Source organism: Cajanus cajan, chromosome 6 (genome assembly GCF_000230855.2).
Source record: "Cajanus cajan strain Asha chromosome 6, NIPB_CcT2T_4, whole genome shotgun sequence".
Lineage (NCBI taxonomy): Eukaryota > Viridiplantae > Streptophyta > Magnoliopsida > Fabales > Fabaceae > Cajanus > Cajanus cajan.
The window spans coordinates 64,756,601-64,773,329 of NC_138522.1; the positions used below are offsets into that span (position 1 = coordinate 64,756,601).

The 16,729-nt window shown below is 29.3% G+C and overlaps 3 protein-coding genes across 4 annotated transcripts; all 3 read right to left on the reverse strand.

The window, feature by feature from the left end:
• Positions 1 to 488: 488 nt before the first annotated feature.
• On the reverse strand, positions 489 to 4,685 carry LOC109817858 (F-box protein At2g27310). The gene is made up of 2 exons (XM_020383206.3): positions 4,525 to 4,685; positions 489 to 1,860 (listed from the first exon to the last, which is right to left on the reverse strand). Exon 2 carries the CDS (start codon positions 1,835 to 1,837, stop codon positions 716 to 718), a length of 1,122 nt encoding a protein of 373 aa, XP_020238795.2. The 5' UTR covers positions 1,838 to 1,860; positions 4,525 to 4,685; the 3' UTR covers positions 489 to 715.
• Positions 4,686 to 7,924: 3,239 nt separating this feature from the next.
• Positions 7,925 to 8,378, reverse strand: LOC109817856 (outer envelope membrane protein 7). Its single transcript, XM_083059335.1, has one exon. The coding sequence runs from the start codon at positions 8,278 to 8,280 to the stop codon at positions 8,107 to 8,109; it is 174 nt and encodes a 57-aa protein (XP_082915461.1). The 5' UTR covers positions 8,281 to 8,378; the 3' UTR covers positions 7,925 to 8,106.
• On the reverse strand, positions 7,925 to 12,942 carry LOC109817853 (small nuclear ribonucleoprotein SmD1a). Of its 2 annotated transcripts, none has more exons than XM_083059334.1 (4): positions 12,785 to 12,942; positions 12,613 to 12,689; positions 9,696 to 9,821; positions 7,925 to 9,582 (listed from the first exon to the last, which is right to left on the reverse strand). In XM_083059334.1, the coding sequence occupies exons 1-4, from the start codon at positions 12,796 to 12,798 to the stop codon at positions 9,515 to 9,517; spliced, it is 285 nt and encodes a 94-aa protein (XP_082915460.1). In that variant the 5' UTR covers positions 12,799 to 12,942; the 3' UTR covers positions 7,925 to 9,514. The 2 variants fall into 2 exon arrangements, with proteins under 2 accessions (XP_082915460.1, XP_020238790.1); XM_020383201.3 differs by having other exon boundaries at positions 9,696 to 9,887; positions 12,785 to 12,941.
• Between the last annotated feature and the right edge of the window lie 3,787 nt (positions 12,943 to 16,729).

Below are 16,729 nucleotides of genomic sequence, written 5' to 3' on the forward strand. Positions count from 1 at the left end.
AATTATATTTTAATACTTTAAGAAAAATATAAATAATTAAAAAAATATTGTATAATATAAATGACGCTTTAAAAAATAATATAAATTATTTTTCATTATTTTTCTTTTATTGTTACTAAAAATGCCATTTTTTGTGGCTTTAGCATCATCGACCCTGCAGAATAATACAGAATTGCAGGGGGAGTTGGTAAAAAAAAATTATCCGAGTTTCATAAATCTAGACCATTGAATTAGGGATGCAGCCCCTGCACTGATTTTCGACTTGCAGAGTATTATCATTAACTTTGTTTAATTCTGCTTACTTTAGAAAAACTTTTTTATTTTTTAATGAAACTTTTAATAAAAGTTTTTTTTATTTTATATTAAACTAAAACAAACATGCACCAATAACAAATACGAAACTAAAACTAAAGAAACGCACTCTTAGGGCACTAGGGCCACACCCACACCGTCGTAAGAAAAATCGAAGATTAAACAAAGTTAATAAATTAATCTTAAAGGTAGCATGCATATCTTAATTTAAAAATACCTGCGCATAAACAATATTCCTAGTTGAGCTGAATTTGTACAATGATCATAGAGCCAAGCGCGCTGCTGTTTATTGATTTGTTTATTAGGGTAAGCAAAATCATATCTTACAAGGGAGTGCGCGCCAAGGTCCAACATTTGTTAGAACAAATTAGCTTATTCCACTAAATGATTATGTGCCACCATTTCACAAAACGCAGTACCAGAACGTCATAAACGCGGCAATGCCACTTAAAATACAAAGTCTATCCAACCTACTTTCGTTTCTCATCTTCTCCTCTTTCAACTCATTCTGTACTTTTGAATACATGTGACAAGACTCAAGCACTTCACCATAATTTTTGCTCCTTCGGCTGCTAAGTGCTTCCTTAAGTATATGCAAACTGTTTCTTCCATTAACATGGGCACCTTCCATGTCTTCCAACTGCATGCTCAGCTCTGTTAATTTAAGAGTTGTTTCAACCCCGTCTTCTTCTGTGTGAACCACTCTAAACTTCATAATAAGGATACATTCCACTACCTGACAGGGAAGAATTTCCTTGGCAGGTAGAACTGATCCAAAGCGAATAACAAAATCCTTATCTGTTGGCCAATGTCTTTGACCACCAAGAGGGCTCCAACTAGCAAGATTTGCAGCTTGTTTAATTTTCCTGTTTACTATAATCCAACTGAGCTGGAGCCCTTCCCGAAGCTCCCGCCACAGTTTCCCGTCTTTCCTTTCCCTCTCCAAGGATGCGATTGGAGGCAGACCATCAGATACAGAAAGGTTAACCACTCCATCATTGTTATCATCTCTATCTGCATAAGTGAGAATATCAATCCGGAAAGGGCAGTTATAGAACCAACCATCATAGCCATTTGCATTTGGAATTCCCCAGAGAACTTTGGAACAAATTGGTTTCCCCTTGAACCTAATATCTACTATAGAAACAAAATCTGATGGAGAGATGCTTTCAGATTCATTCATGTCCCCATAATATTCAGCTTCAGTCCAGTTGTCCAGATATTCAAGATAGTTGTTCTGTTGATACTCTACGACCTCCTTGTTTACAATAAGCGGAAAACAATCTGCATAGAACTTTCTGAATCCACCAACAGAAGAAATTAAACTTTTGACATCCTCTCTATTGGTTGAAGGCCACATAGATGAACATACGTTCTCCCACAAACTCTCTTCTTTTGAGATGGAACACAATGCTGCACAGGTACATGCTGCACTAGCCAATGTTGCACCATCAACTCGACGAAATATATCATAGAAGAGATCGCTGCTTAATGAGGGGATACTCTCAACTGGTGCAACTGACATGGTGATAGCTGAAAATCCTTTGACTGTCAAGTGAACATTATTTGAATCAAAAAACAAGTGAAGAAACTTTCATTCTTTTGAACACAATAAAGACAAAACAGTTTGTTTTCAGAAATTAGTCAATAATGCGGCATAGAATCTTTTGCTAACATGATCGACACAAAAATATGTAGTGTCATATGTGATCTCTAGGACTACCAATAAAAATTTAGTTCATCTGAACTGCCTAAGTATATAACATCTCAATCCAAAATTTTATTATGACTAAAACAATGAATAAGCTATGCTTGTTTCATGGTTACGTTACATAATTGCATAAAACCCCATTCTGTTGAAATGAACAACCTTTAAAATGGCAAGTTCATTTTTAGATGTTCAACAACAAAGCATTACAGTAGCATGAGCATGGACATATGGTATACATCGTTTCCAACATTTTGAGGTATAAAAACCAAACAACCATAAAACACAGGGAGGAAGACCACATTTCAAAATTCCAATATACATTGTTCCTCAGTTTAGGGCTCTATCATTTCAAACAAATACTATGATACAGAGGGGAAAATGCATTCATAAATACTAAGTTACTTTCAATATAATAATATGAGAAACATGAAACACCCCATCTAACCAATTCTTGTTGCTGTCTAAAGGACTATTTTAAAGATTAAAAAAAAAAAACCAAAATTGATGGAACCTATAGAAACTGGATTTGTATATATATGAGAAAAGTATACAGAAATGATAGCATAATTAAATTCAGAGTCTAGGACCCTATTAGAATTCAAACTCAAATTCAACTGTCAAAGGATTCTATAGTTTTTTATATTCTACAACAATATCCCAAAACCTCATATGAACAAAAAAAAAAACTTACACAGTTAGATTGTACCCAGGAGCAAGTTTAATGCATTGAGGAGAAACGCTAGCAACATATTTTTGAACACTCTACAATTGACAGAAATGTATTGAAAACCACAAAATTTCGTGGCTTTCACTTAATATTAATGAGTCTCGTTCATAATTTTGTAGTTTCCAACAAATTTGAACCAATGTAGAGAATGTATTACTAGCGCTCCTCCTGCATTGAAAGCCCTAGGAAAAATATAACCAATGATAGGTATCTCCGAGGTAATTTCTAAGACCTACCTAGTACATATCTATTCACAGACAAAAGGCTGGCAAGGGGAAGGAGCAACACAGAATAATCATCAAATTGAAATAACGAATACACTAATTCTGATTTTAGTGATTTCTTAAGGAAGAGTGTTGAATCTACAGAACTTTCGGAAGTTGCAATAAACATTAGTAAAACCTTGATAATCTAAAAAGTTCATTTGCAAATTAGAAGGTTGAAATACAATGGATAGCTTTTGTGATGCAGTTCTTCTATGGTTTTTAAAAATTGGTAGCAAAGTTTTTCACCATGTTTCTCAGGCACAAACAAGCAGCACGGGTGGTGACGTTGGAATCGCAATATTTGTAGGGGACTAGTCAAAGGGCTATTTCACAGCCAACCTACTTGGGCACTAGGGCTGTAGACCATGGTGGGATTTTAGGACCTGGGATCCAACTGCAAGAAATGAGACTGAATCCACATTGGAAGTATGGAGTTCTTGGGTGGGCCTTGAGCTCTCCAACAACGGCTAACTTTAACGGTGTAATTATCCCAAAGTTCTTGTTAATTAGTATCAATGTTTTTTATCATGTCTCTCAGCCACAAACAAGCAGCAATACTCAAATGGCAGTGTTCGCCAAGGACTAGTCAAAGAGCTATTGGGGCTGCAGAGTGTGGTGAGATGTTTAGGATCCTATTGAAGAACGAGTCTTGAAATCCACATTACAAGTACAGGATTTTGGTGTGAGGTTCATAACATCCTAGCCTCTCCAACAACAATGGTGCGGTTATCCCGATCCCAAGGTTATTATCAAATTAAGTAGAAAACAATAGTAACCAGCAGAAGCAGCAAATTCTCAATAAACAACACCCTTGGCACCACATACCTATTCCAGTAGTGTAATATCGACAAATCCAGCACTCAACTCTCAAGAGGTAAGCGACTTATAGTGTGTTTGGAAATACGTTTGTACACATTCTCTCTCCACGTCTAACATAATTTTACGCAGAAGCTATTGTTTATTGCTTCCGATTAAACGTGATTTTTCACGTTTCTAACACTAACGCAAACACTAAACGCAAACACGCTATTAGAAACACTCTCTACAAGGGTTGCTTCAACATTAACGTAAACTAGAAATCACACACGAATCATTGTACATAACAAGAGGAAGTTTCCATAACAATAATCTGTGATTTAAACATCCTAAGCAGACCTCTAAGAAGAACCCATATAGTGAACTCAAATAGGTTAGTCCATTTCATTTCACACCCAATAAAAAATAAAATAAAAATCCTAATCTGTAGTGTTCAGTCGATGCCAATGACCAAAAAAGCATCCAATTAACTAGAATACGAGTTGGTTACAAAAATTACAATTATAATTAAACACACTATACCACTTGATTCATAATACAAAATTGACATGAATGACTTGCAGCGCTTCACATAATTGAAGCATAATGAAAACCCTTTAGGTGAAACATCCACAAACTGCATAACAAATAGAAAGTAGAAACAAAAAAAATATTAAAAAAAAAGGCAATAAAATTGAATAGAGAGTAGTGACCTCAAATAACAGAGGAAGCGCATGAGTATGGCGAAACAGCGAGAAGAAGTGAAAGTAGAATGCAAGATTTGAAGCCAAAAAAAAAAAAAAAAAAGGATTGATGAAAACAGAGAGGAATTGAGTTTGGGTTTGAAAACACGGGATGTGAGCGGAGGGGGTAGCGATTTACTACGCGTCACCCACATCAACGCTCTGAACTGCCCCATCACTCCACCACACAAATTTTGCCACGTCATCTACTTAAATAATAAAAAACGATAAGACTTTTTTCTTCTTCTTCTTTTTATTGTATGTAAAAATAAATTGAGTTCTCGTTTTGAATTTTTGATCGTGTAATTTATTTTATTCTTTAAAATTAAAAATGATAGTGTTTTGTTTTGAATAAAATTTATTGTTTTAAATCAATACTATATATAAAAGAAATACTTTCCTTCTGATTTTTATATTTTTTATTGTATATTATTTTTTTACTATTATATCTTTCAACGTTAAAATAAAAAGAAAAAAATGTAATATAAAAAATAAAAAATTTACTATTTCGATAAAAATTACTCACTAATTTTATAATCATTTTTAATCATTATTTTTTTAAGATTATTTTATTATTATTTTTAATTATATATTATCTCATTAGATGATTTACATATTAAAATTTTATTATTTTATTATTTTATATTATTTTTAAACAAAATTTATACAGACATGAAATGTTTGTTTTCTATTGATCGTCATAAAACAAATGAATATTGGTTTACGTTTTTATAATTTTTATTTTACCTTTACCCTTTCAAATTTTAAAATTATTTTTCTCTTTAAAATTTTATTTTAAAGCAAAGATATATTTATTTTATAAAATTAATTTTTAAAAAAACATTATATGTTATATGATTATAAGTATTAATAAGTGATACTTAAGAGTTAAGATGGTTACTTAGTTTTTTTTAAAATATATAGTATAACCAAAAAGAAAAAACAATCTATTTTAGAAATTAAATATTCTTTTATAAGAAATAGAATTTAGAGTTAAAACTTACTTATTTTATCGGTTATTTTTTTATATAATTATTTTATCTATTTATAGATACCGAAAAGAAACTTAAGCGAGATGATATTTTGGATATGTTTATTTATGCTTTGTTTTTTGGGCCCATCCCATCTACCAAATATGCTGAAAATATATTTTTGTCTCATCATAAAGAAAATATCTATTTTCTGTGCCATTGCCCAGTTCTCGAAGTTTCGTGGCCGTGCTACATATTCTGAGCACACTTTTTAATATATATATATATATATTTATTATTTTTTATTATTTTATTTTTTTTATAAGAAAATTCATAACTTTATCTTCTGTCACAAAAATTAATAACTTTACTTGAGATGATAATTAATTAATTTATAAAATATTAAAAATTACCATGAAAATATATTAAAAAAACATTTTTGTCAAGCAAAACTTTAGTTTTGAATTTTTTGAAATATATATATAGGCAAGATTGTACTAAAAATGATGAGTTTGATTGTCTGACAGAAACTAATCGTCAATAAAATCAATGAATATTTACACTGATAACAAGTTGACTACTTAATTATTCTTATTAATAACGTTTTTGTGTTAGTTTTTTTTACATGTATTCTCTTTCAAAAACAATTTTAGTTGAGGTACAGTCGGATACTAATCGGAAACTCCTCTTTTAATGGAAATTTGAATCTTAATTCACCTTGTTGTGAGAGACTTTTTTTTTACTTGACTCAATCCCGTTAATATCTCATAAATAATATTGTAATTAAAAAACAATAATATTTCTTAAAAGAAGTTATGGAAGAATGTTATTAACACTTTTAAAATTATACGATTGAGGCCACATCTTTTAATATTGTAAGATGCTTTGTTTGAATTGGAAAATACTAAATTATAAGATGAAAGGTTGGAAAATGATAAGTTATGGTCCATATTTTAAAATGGGCCTAATTTTTAGTTCAATTTGGATTCTAAATTAATGGATTATCATTTCAATCAAGTGGCGTATCGGTCGAACTACTAAAAAGTAAAATAGTATATATTGTAGTATTATATTAAACAGTTGTTCTCAATAGTAAGAAAGTCTTTCACACAAAGTACCCAAAAAAGAGTCTTGCGTATAGGTTTCTTTTGTATGAAACATGTGTTATGATATAATTGACTCAACTATAAATTGAAAATAAAATAAGGTTGGATGTTAACAAAAATTATGATTTTTGTGTTAGACATTTTAATTTTTTAAAATCATATTATTAGTATAAAGTACCTATTGACTTTATTAATATTTGCCAAAATATTCGTTTTGCCAAACATGAATAACTAATTTTAGTTGTAAGTTAACTCATTGGACCAAAGGCAATTTATAGGCTCCATAACTAATAAAAAAAATTCTCATTTTCTATTTTTATTTTTATTTTCTTGTAAAAGTTCATGTAGAAAAAAAATATTGAAATGGTCCTAATCCTCACTCGATATATTTGTTCTATTTCATTTGTCTTTTTAGCAAGCACATGCACGCCTCGTATATAATTTTTGTCTTCACATTCTCTTTGTTTCCCTCTTGTCACATGCTTGGTCTTGGTCCCTTTGTTGGGTTGCGACCACGAAAGACAAGTGGTATTGAGATGATAAGGCAAATGAGAGGTAGAAACTAGAAACCTACGAGTCATGAATGTTACGAGGATTGGATGGCAAACAACCAGAGAGGATTCTACTTCTACTTTTTAAAAAATAAATAAATAAATGTAATCATGATTCCAATACTTCTATCATCTAATCAAACCAATCGAGTCACCATTTTCTCCAAAACTACCAAAGTCATATTGGTTCGATCTGGTGCATAAAGCTTGCCCAATCCAAAATGTGAACTAGACCAATTTACAGGGGGCCTATTTTCTCAAAATTGTACAGTGATATCAATGAGTGAGGAAAATGAATACAATTATATTTTTATTTATAAAATTAATAGGTAAGGGATCACTCCACATAATTAATTGATCACAGTTAATCATACATGAAATCCTTTATACGAGACTTAATAATGTCTAATTTAGTCTAAATTTATTTGTCAAAAAAGAAAAATATCTATTCTAACCAATAAAGGTTGGTCTAATTAATAAAAATAGTTTGATTCTTACTAATGTTAAGACTTCACTGGTTAATAATCTCAAAATACCTATATTCTAAAACCTGGAATTCAACTCATCTAAATTTCTATATAATATATATATATATATATATATATATATATATATATTCCATGTATAATTAGGGTTTCCAATGAAAATTATTTTACCGTAAATTCTTAGTAGCAATTTCATGCTTAAAAAAAAAACTAATTCTAATATATATATGTGTGAATAATTAAAATAAAGAGGAAAATTAGTAATAGAGGATCTTGTGCGGTTCCTGGATTATTAGGTTTTGAGAACATGAAAATGATGAACAACAAGGGGAGCTAAGAAAATGAGTTTAAATGTGACGATAAAGGGAAGACAATATACAAAATAAAGAGTAGGAGAAATGAGGAAATAGGAAAGAGGAATCGCACAAGAAGGATGAAATCAGGCCTCATCGGCGGCGGCGGCAGGAGCGTCGTCGTCGGGGTCTTGAGCAGGGTCGGACTTGTCAATGGAAGAGCGTGCCTTGCCAAGGAAGGGTTTGAGAGCGAGCTCAATGGCCAGCCACGCAAACGCTAAGGCTCCCGCCACCACCACTGCTTCTTTCGCCTTTCCCATCTCTTCTTCTCACTTCTCACTCTGCTACACCACTATTTTCCCAAACCTTACCTTCTTCTTCTTTTAAACCAATCTTCACCACTTCCTCATTCTTCTTTCACATCTAATTACAACCATTCCATTTTTTTTAATATTTAAAAGAAAAAACACAATACCCTATCAATTCAACTTATCCGATACAATAAAATATTAACTTTTATAATAAGTATTTTAAAATACATATTTCAAATTATGACTTCATTCAATAATATAAAAAAAAAACATTACGCTATTAACTAATTAAAAAATTAATGCAACTTTTAAGATTATTATTATCATAATTAACAATCTTACCATATATTTTAATTATAAAATAACTTTAAATTCTCAGCGTATATTTTTTCTCCTCAAATGATTTCTTATAATAAATAAAAAATATTCAAAATAATTTCATTATGCTTCATTTGTATGTAAAAATACTATTAACTAGCATCAAATTAAGGTTTTATTTTAATTCGACAAGCATAAAATTGAACTCCTCTGTTACTCTTTTTTCCATTTGAAAACCATGCTCCGTTTCTAGGAAAATTAAGGGACAAAATTGAATAACTATTTTACACTTGTTTATTTATCAACATAAGAATATAAGATATCACTGTTGAATAAACATAAAATTAATCAATATTCAAATGTCCAAAACTTATCGTAATATAAATAGTTTTCTAAACTCTGTAAACTACGTAATACCTCGATGTCCGTTTTAGTATCCTGATCTATCAGTTGGTTCAGGTACTCCGGTTGGTTTCAAAAACTATACCAGATATTGCATTAATGTTGAAATATTGACTGTAAAATCAAATCTAAGTAACTTGTATGGTTTTCTTTATCCCTCTTAAAAAAGTAGAAAAGTTTAATACCCAGTATTTGAAAAAGTCTTCAATTAACACAACCATCACTACATTAAAGGCTATCATTAGTAATTCCTATAATTTCACCCTGTCCCGTAAAATAGAACTACAAACTATAAGCAGTTTCTTTCTTTCGGTCGAGAGGTATAAGGCAATTAGTCAGCAGGAAGGAATTATACACTAGACCTTCAAAGCACTTCTACAATTATGCAAGAAAATAACAACATCAACAGAGTCTGCATAACTACTTAGCTAACAACCGCACTACTACAACGTCTTTAAAACTGCTCAGAAAATTTCCCTACAGTAAAGGTACAACCAAATGCCACAATTTTGTGATGCGCAACTTATCGGCCACCACCACGACCACGCCCGCGTCCACGTCCTCTCCCCCGTCCTCGTCCCAAAGGCTTCCCTGCAAATAAAATCAAGAGTTTTAAAATCAGAAATCCCAACATAAAAGTCAACCTGACAATAATGGATGGGCCTCTGAAAATATTCTAGTGACAGTCAAATAATATACAGTACCAGCAGTTGGCTTCTTAGGCTTGATCCTAGGAGTCTCTTCAACCAGTAAAGTCTCAAGATTCAAGCTGTCAGGAAGGATATAACAACGAATGTTGTTGCCTCTCACGCTGAGATGATCCAAAGTAACTGCGTTTTTCCCTTTCAGAGTTAGTTTAACTGTTTTCAAATGTGTATTCATACTGATGTCAACACCTGTAGTATGACAACAAGCCCATTGATTAGTACAATTAAAGCTACAAAACATTTATCACACCATCCCAAGTAAGGCCCAAAGACACAAAATGGCAAAACTCTTTGTTAGACATGAGCATATATGTATTCAATAGAAAAGGAAAGTGAAATTCCTTGATGCTAAATTTTTTGTTTGGACTTTGGAAATAAAATTATTAATATGTTGCCCAATTATAATACAAGGATTCATTATGCTTGTGAAGCATGTCCGATTTCAATTCATCATAAAAAACAATGGTAACAGGAAGTTATTGACTCTGTTGAGTTGGCTACTTATTCATGAGCTAAGGGACACACCTGCACCGCAGACATTCTAAAATTTAAGGCAACTAAAGACAACAGATGTAATATATTTATAAGGTTTTGTATTTTCTATATATGTAAATAAGTCAAACTAAATCCAAAACTAACAAAGTGTCACATGGTTAGTAGATAATCTTGTCCCTTAGGCTTTAAGCGTGTAGTCAAAGGTTTAATCTCTAATGTGTGTGTAGAACAACATTTGTTGAAACCCTTAAATGAATCTCAATACAACAAGACATTAATCTTTAGCTTTCGGTTAGGGAATACCTTAGTCTACAAAAAAAAAAAAAAAAAAAAAAACTAAATCCAGAAGTATGTTCAGAAGAAAATTCCGCAAAAGAGACTGCAGGGGGTTTAAATTTAATTGAAAATGAGGGAGAATGGTGTATTTCTTCCAAGTTTGGCCAAGGTAAGAGGTAAGGCTACACAGGGGTTGTGTATCATAGAATGGAACAAGCAAAGAGGACAGGCTTCAAAATGATGCTGATGCAGTATGGCTATTCTAAACTACATCATTATGCAAACGTGTTCCAGAGACCAAGTTGATAACTGTCACGGTGCCATTTAACAAAATTAGAATAGTTTTGCCTAATAAGATAGGAATCTGGTATCCAGTGTTCAAAATGCCTCTTACTAAAATGTCATAAGCAACAGACATCTTCCTACAGTTCCAAGTTTAGAGTTTAAACAGTAATTAGTTGCTTTATTATGCCAGATATTATAATGAAATTTATAGAGGAGAAACGAGGGCATGTATAAATAAGAGGAAAGGCAAAATAACCGTGGATACGACCCGCAACACAAATATGACAGGAATACAACAAACTTAAAAAATTATAGGACATGACATGGATCTAATACAACATAAAAAAAATTACACAAAAATCAACATAAAATAAAATTTTAAAATTACAAGAGAGAATTAATATTTTAAAAAGAAAATGACACATTAATGTTAAAATTATCTAATCAATGTAGTATTTGAAGCAGTATTGGATAAAAAAACTTAAAAATACAAGTAGAAAAATTATAAAAATGCAACTAGAAGTATTGAAAGTGTTTGGGTAGTATCCGACAGGGACACGTCTGACATGGACACAAATCTGACGCAGTTACGACTAATGACATGATACGGCTACCATCTAGAAGTGTACTTCTTAGAGGACAGGACATTGTTCAAAATAAAAACACAAGAAACATAACATTCGTTATGTAGGTATAAAAGTGAAAAGAACAAGTTAAACATGAAAAAAACTCGTGAATACAGGAAGCTGTTTAATCTCTCTATCATGTCAGAAATCAGGAATGGCAACTCCTTGAAAAAGTCCATGGCAGACCACCAAAGAAAAGCCACAAGAAAAGGAAAAAAAAAAAAAACCTATCCTGTAGCAAGTATATGTGCAGATAGATTAGAGATATTTCAAAGTTCAAATTCCATATTATATTACTTATGCAGTTAACCTATGCCAATGAGAGAGTCCCCATCGCATTGTCTATTAGAACAGGACAGGGTTTTCAGCTATTCACTTTGACAAAACACAAAGTTGTTAACAAAGGAACTACAAGTAAAGAAGTCGTGTACCACAGTTGAAAACTAACAGAAGTTACAAAAAAGTTGAATGGAAAAATATGATTTTAAAAAATGGATCGTTTTTTTAGCATTGCCAGTAATGGTTTGCAAGTAATACATGACTATGACTTTTTCTTCTTGGGATAAGAGACTGTCGATTATGATAAACCTACCTCCATTAACAACACAGCCACTTGATAACATAAAATGAAATTATTAAAAAGATCCAACAGATTTCATTAGAATTGATCCACGTCCACATGCCTCAATTACATTGATATTTAATATGCACTATTGGGTGGGGGTGTCACACTGTCACATATAGCATCACAGGCACAATTACAGTCATTTACTATGGAAATTGAAAACGTGATTTAACCTTGTAAAATAATGAGTAGAATTTTATGCAGAGAACAAAACTGCTTCTTCTTCACCTCTTTCTAAATTATTAAGAGAATGGCATCTATAAAACTGAGATCTCATCTTATGTAAATGAAATGTGAGAAATCTATCAGTTGAATGCTATGCACAAAAACAGAACAATTGCAATCAAGTTCACAAAAGACACAAAACAAAAGTAAAAAAAAAAAAAAAAAAATCAAATTCTGGGGTGACGATTAGAGGATGCAATGAAACTTTCCATTCGGTTTAGGAATTGAAAAAACAACCAGGAGGTGAAAACCGAATGATTTAAAGCTAAATCACAACATAGAGGTTTAAGCTTGGAGCAAAACTAGGGTTTAACAAAAGCAGCAACAAAATCAGGAGGTGACAAGCAAAACAATTCATAAAGAGCGGAATAGAGAAGTGTACCTGTAATGGTGCCGTGAACAACTGTACCGTTCTTAAGCTCGATCGATACAGTTTCGTTGTTCAACTTCATGAGAAACCTGTTCGAGTTTTAGACGCATTTTAGCCTCAATTGAAAGAAAAAGAGTAACAAAAAAAAACAAAGGAAAGCGGAATGTGAATGAAGAAGTGAGACCTGACGAGCTTCATGGTGAAGGCAGGGTTTTCACACACACAGTACTCGCTGGTCGCGGCACCACCGACCCGTTTGTTTTAGATTTTGAGCCAAAACAAAACAGCTACAACAGCGTTTGAAAGTTAAATGCTCTTCACCCTTTTACTATTTTATAAATAAAATGTTAAATAAAAATAAATATATTTAGACAGTATTTGGGATACATTATAGGGAAAATTCCATCCACCTCCTTATCTCTGTTTAAATAACAATGTTTTTGTCTGATTTTTATAATTTACTCACTTCTTTTAAAATAATTAAAGTTATGGATTAAAGTGAGAGAAGGAAAAAAAATATAAAAAAATTAATACATATCTGATCAATTATATATAATATTTTGTCTTTTTTATAAATTTTTTATTATTATTTTATTTTAAAAATAATTATTTCTTAGTTCATTTTTTAAAATTGTTCTTTGAAGTTAATATATTTTTTAGCTTACAATTCACATGATATTTAATATATAATTTGAGAGTTAAAATTGGGTAAATCTTATTCAATTGTTAATATTTTTATTAATAATTTATTCTCTTTTATTAATGTATAAATGGTATTATCGTATATATAAAAAGTTATAAGTACCATTTAGATAAATAAATAAATAAAAGTTAATATGTACTTAAAAATTAAAAGAGATGTATGTCATTTTAGAAACCTAAGAAGAGATCAGTGCAAATCTCTCTAGATTATAATATCCAATTTAAGTTGTTTTTTTTAAATCTGTTTTTTAAAATATAAAATATGTGTTTGAGACAATGATTTAAATTTGTAATTTTTTTTTAAATAAGTTATTATTATAAAGCTGAAAATTTAAAACTTATAATTATTATCCAACCAAAATTTTATTTAAATTATAATCAATTATAGCAACAATTGATTATTCATATAATTAGTTTTTAAAATAGTCTAATTTTTATAACTTTCTCAAACATACACATATTTTTAATATATAAAAGATATTTTTCCCCCGCTTGTTATGCTATAGAGGATTGACAAGAAAAAAAATGAAATTTTGAAATATTTGATAGTCATGACGAAATAATGAATAAAAAAATATATGACAAAATAATTTATAAGTTTAATACATCACTATATTTATCATATTTTTTATATTTTTTAATTAAGTTCCTAATTAATATATATATATATATATATATATATATGTGAGGATTATAATAGTACCGATATAACTTTTATTAAGTATTATACAATTCAATAATTTTATATTAAATATGAATTTTGTAAATTTAACTGTTAGATTAAAGTTTATATCACTTTATATGTTTATATCAAATTTTGTTAAAATTGAACAATAACTTTAAGGTAATTAAAATGTTTATATTTTAGTATATTTTAAAATATAAATATTACGTTAATTTTATTTTATAATAATAAAGTATCAAATCATCTATAATTAATATAAACTTTTGTATATGCTTATAAAGTCACAATAAAAGTAAGAGTATGAGTATTAATGATAAAGATTAAGATACTAACAAGGCTAAGAAAATTAAGCCTAATACCTATGAGATATGAAATTATCATGAAAAGGTTGGTTTAAATGATAGGGTGGATAAATGCAAATGTAATGGTTAAAAAAATTTAAAATATAATTTTTTTAACTAGATCAATTTAGTCCACTAGCCTAATGTCACCACATGGGTTAGGTTGAGTAAAAAAAATGGTAGTCTAAAATAAATTAACTTGAAATAACATTTGGTCCTTACAAGTTAGGTTGGGTCAAGCTGACCCAACTTATTTGATACATCTAATCATATTTGATACACATATTCACAGAGGGAGAGAGACATATGTAAATATACATAAACATACATATACGTCATATAATTTGCAAGTACATGCTTAATGGATATCTATAAGGTGGGTATGCAATGTTTGTCTAGTGGGGCAAGAATGAGGGCCTACTACCCACCCCATGAGATCACATTGTCATCTCTTGTTGCAAGTTTATTTGTAATGTATTATCATTATTGATTTATTTTTCACTAAGTAGTGGTCTCTAAGTATAACTTATAAAATCATATAAATGTATTGAACATTTAATAATCTTTTAACAAACGTGTGTTTCATGATTTATTATTTATACCATTAGGTATTGGAAATGGAATCGTTTGTAATATTCAAGTATTTATGAAAAGCAACATTTTTTCGATTCATCTAAGGCACCAAAATACTTGGGGCTAACCTTGTTCTTAATAGTCGTGATTTTGTGATGGTCTTTAAGCAAAGTATTGAAAAGCCCTAAACAATAAACAAGATTAAAGGAAATGACTATTAAATAAAGGAAGTTTCATTCATTTGGTTGTAGACATTGTTTACAGCTTTTGTTTTACAATTTATACTAACATATTCCATGATTGTTAAGTTAAATGAATAACCGTCCACTACTGATAACCTATTTTAGGCACAATATTATGTGTCATTTTTAGTTGTTAACCATATTAAACACGATAAAGTCATCCATTGTTTTATTAAAAACAATTGTCTATAATCAAGTGAAATTGATTAATGATTTTGGTGTCAACAATAGATAATAACAATATTATTATTGTTTGTTATAAATACATCATAAAATACCATAAATAACCTTATTTTGTGCCAAAAAATAAATTCACCAACTATATTTCTTTATCTATATCTATTCATGTCCATGTACATGAAAAAATGAAATATCTATTTTCTTTATACATATATCTTTGAATTATTTTAATCTATATAACTATCTTAAATCATTTGAACCCTCTAATTACAAACTATCAACAATTATTTAATCTTTATTTTTTACTTTTTAATGAATATAAAGATACATTTTATGTCTCTTTTTCCCTGGTTACAATAAAGATATATAATTATATTTTATTAAAAAATAATAACAATTATACAAAATCATGGTTAAATAGTCATTATTTTATACGAGTAGATTCTTAAAAAAAAAATTGTCACTTTCTCTCTTGACTTTGTGATTTATGAAATCTTGTAAAATTCTCACAGTAAGAGATCAAATATAATACAAGTTCAAAGTAAATAAATAAACACTATTTTATAATAATAATAATAATTTATTCTAAAATAATATTACTAATTTCTCTCAACTTTGTGGTTTTCGATAACTTTTCTAATTTATAACATTAATAAAGTGATACTCTAATTTAGTATTTATATTCTTTTATACCTTTTTCTCTTCTTAATTAATTTACTTAACTATTCCACTTTTTTTTAAGTTAATTAAATAATTTTTTCCCTTTATTTTATAGTGAACACATGAAGTGTTTTTTTTTACTAATCACCATATCACCTATTCAAACATGGAAAAACTATTGTGAAACATTCAACTGAGATATTTTAAAATACTTTTTTTAAATATATTTTTGACAACTAGAGTAAATTTTTTATTATTATAAATTAAATGTTTATTCTATATGTTACATAGTCTAAAATTATTATTAAATAAATTTAATTTATATATTTTAATATTAATTTGATTTATTAAAATATTATAAAATAAATTTAATTTATTTTGTAAAATTATTATAAATCGTTGTTATAAGTTTGATTGGTCAAAAATTGAGTTATAATTAATCGAAATTTTAGTCATAATCAATTAGAAATTGAGTCATTACGGATCATAATTTTAATTATGATCGATCAAAAATTGAGATAGATAAAAAAATATAATTTTTTTTAATTTTTTTTAATAAACTATTTTGTTTTTCAAATGAAAATCATTAGTAAATAAGTGTACATTATATTTTTATTATAAATAAAAATCTTCGTTAAATAACTATAAATTATACAATTACTTTTAAAGTTATTATCATTATTGTTTTTACAATAAATAGAGGCTGCCTGGACCCACCCGTAAATATAAACACAATTCGAATCGTA

What these genes read in the sequence shown, in the direction of transcription:
- LOC109817853 (XM_020383201.3), bottom strand. An exon ending in TGTTCACGGCACCATTACAG is followed by an intron (nt 9,888 to 12,612) that starts GTACACTTCTCT and finishes GTCATACTACAG; the next exon opens with GTGTTGACATCAGTATGAAT. An exon ending in GCCTAAGAAGCCAACTGCTG is followed by an intron (nt 9,583 to 9,695) that starts GTACTGTATATT and finishes TTTTATTTGCAG; the next exon opens with GGAAGCCTTTGGGACGAGGA.
- LOC109817856 (XM_083059335.1), bottom strand. Translation starts at nt 8,280, where the DNA reads ATGGGAAAGGCGAAAGAAGCAGTGGTGGTGGCGGGAGCCTTAGCGTTT.
- LOC109817858 (XM_020383206.3), bottom strand. Translation starts at nt 1,837, where the DNA reads ATGTCAGTTGCACCAGTTGAGAGTATCCCCTCATTAAGCAGCGATCTC.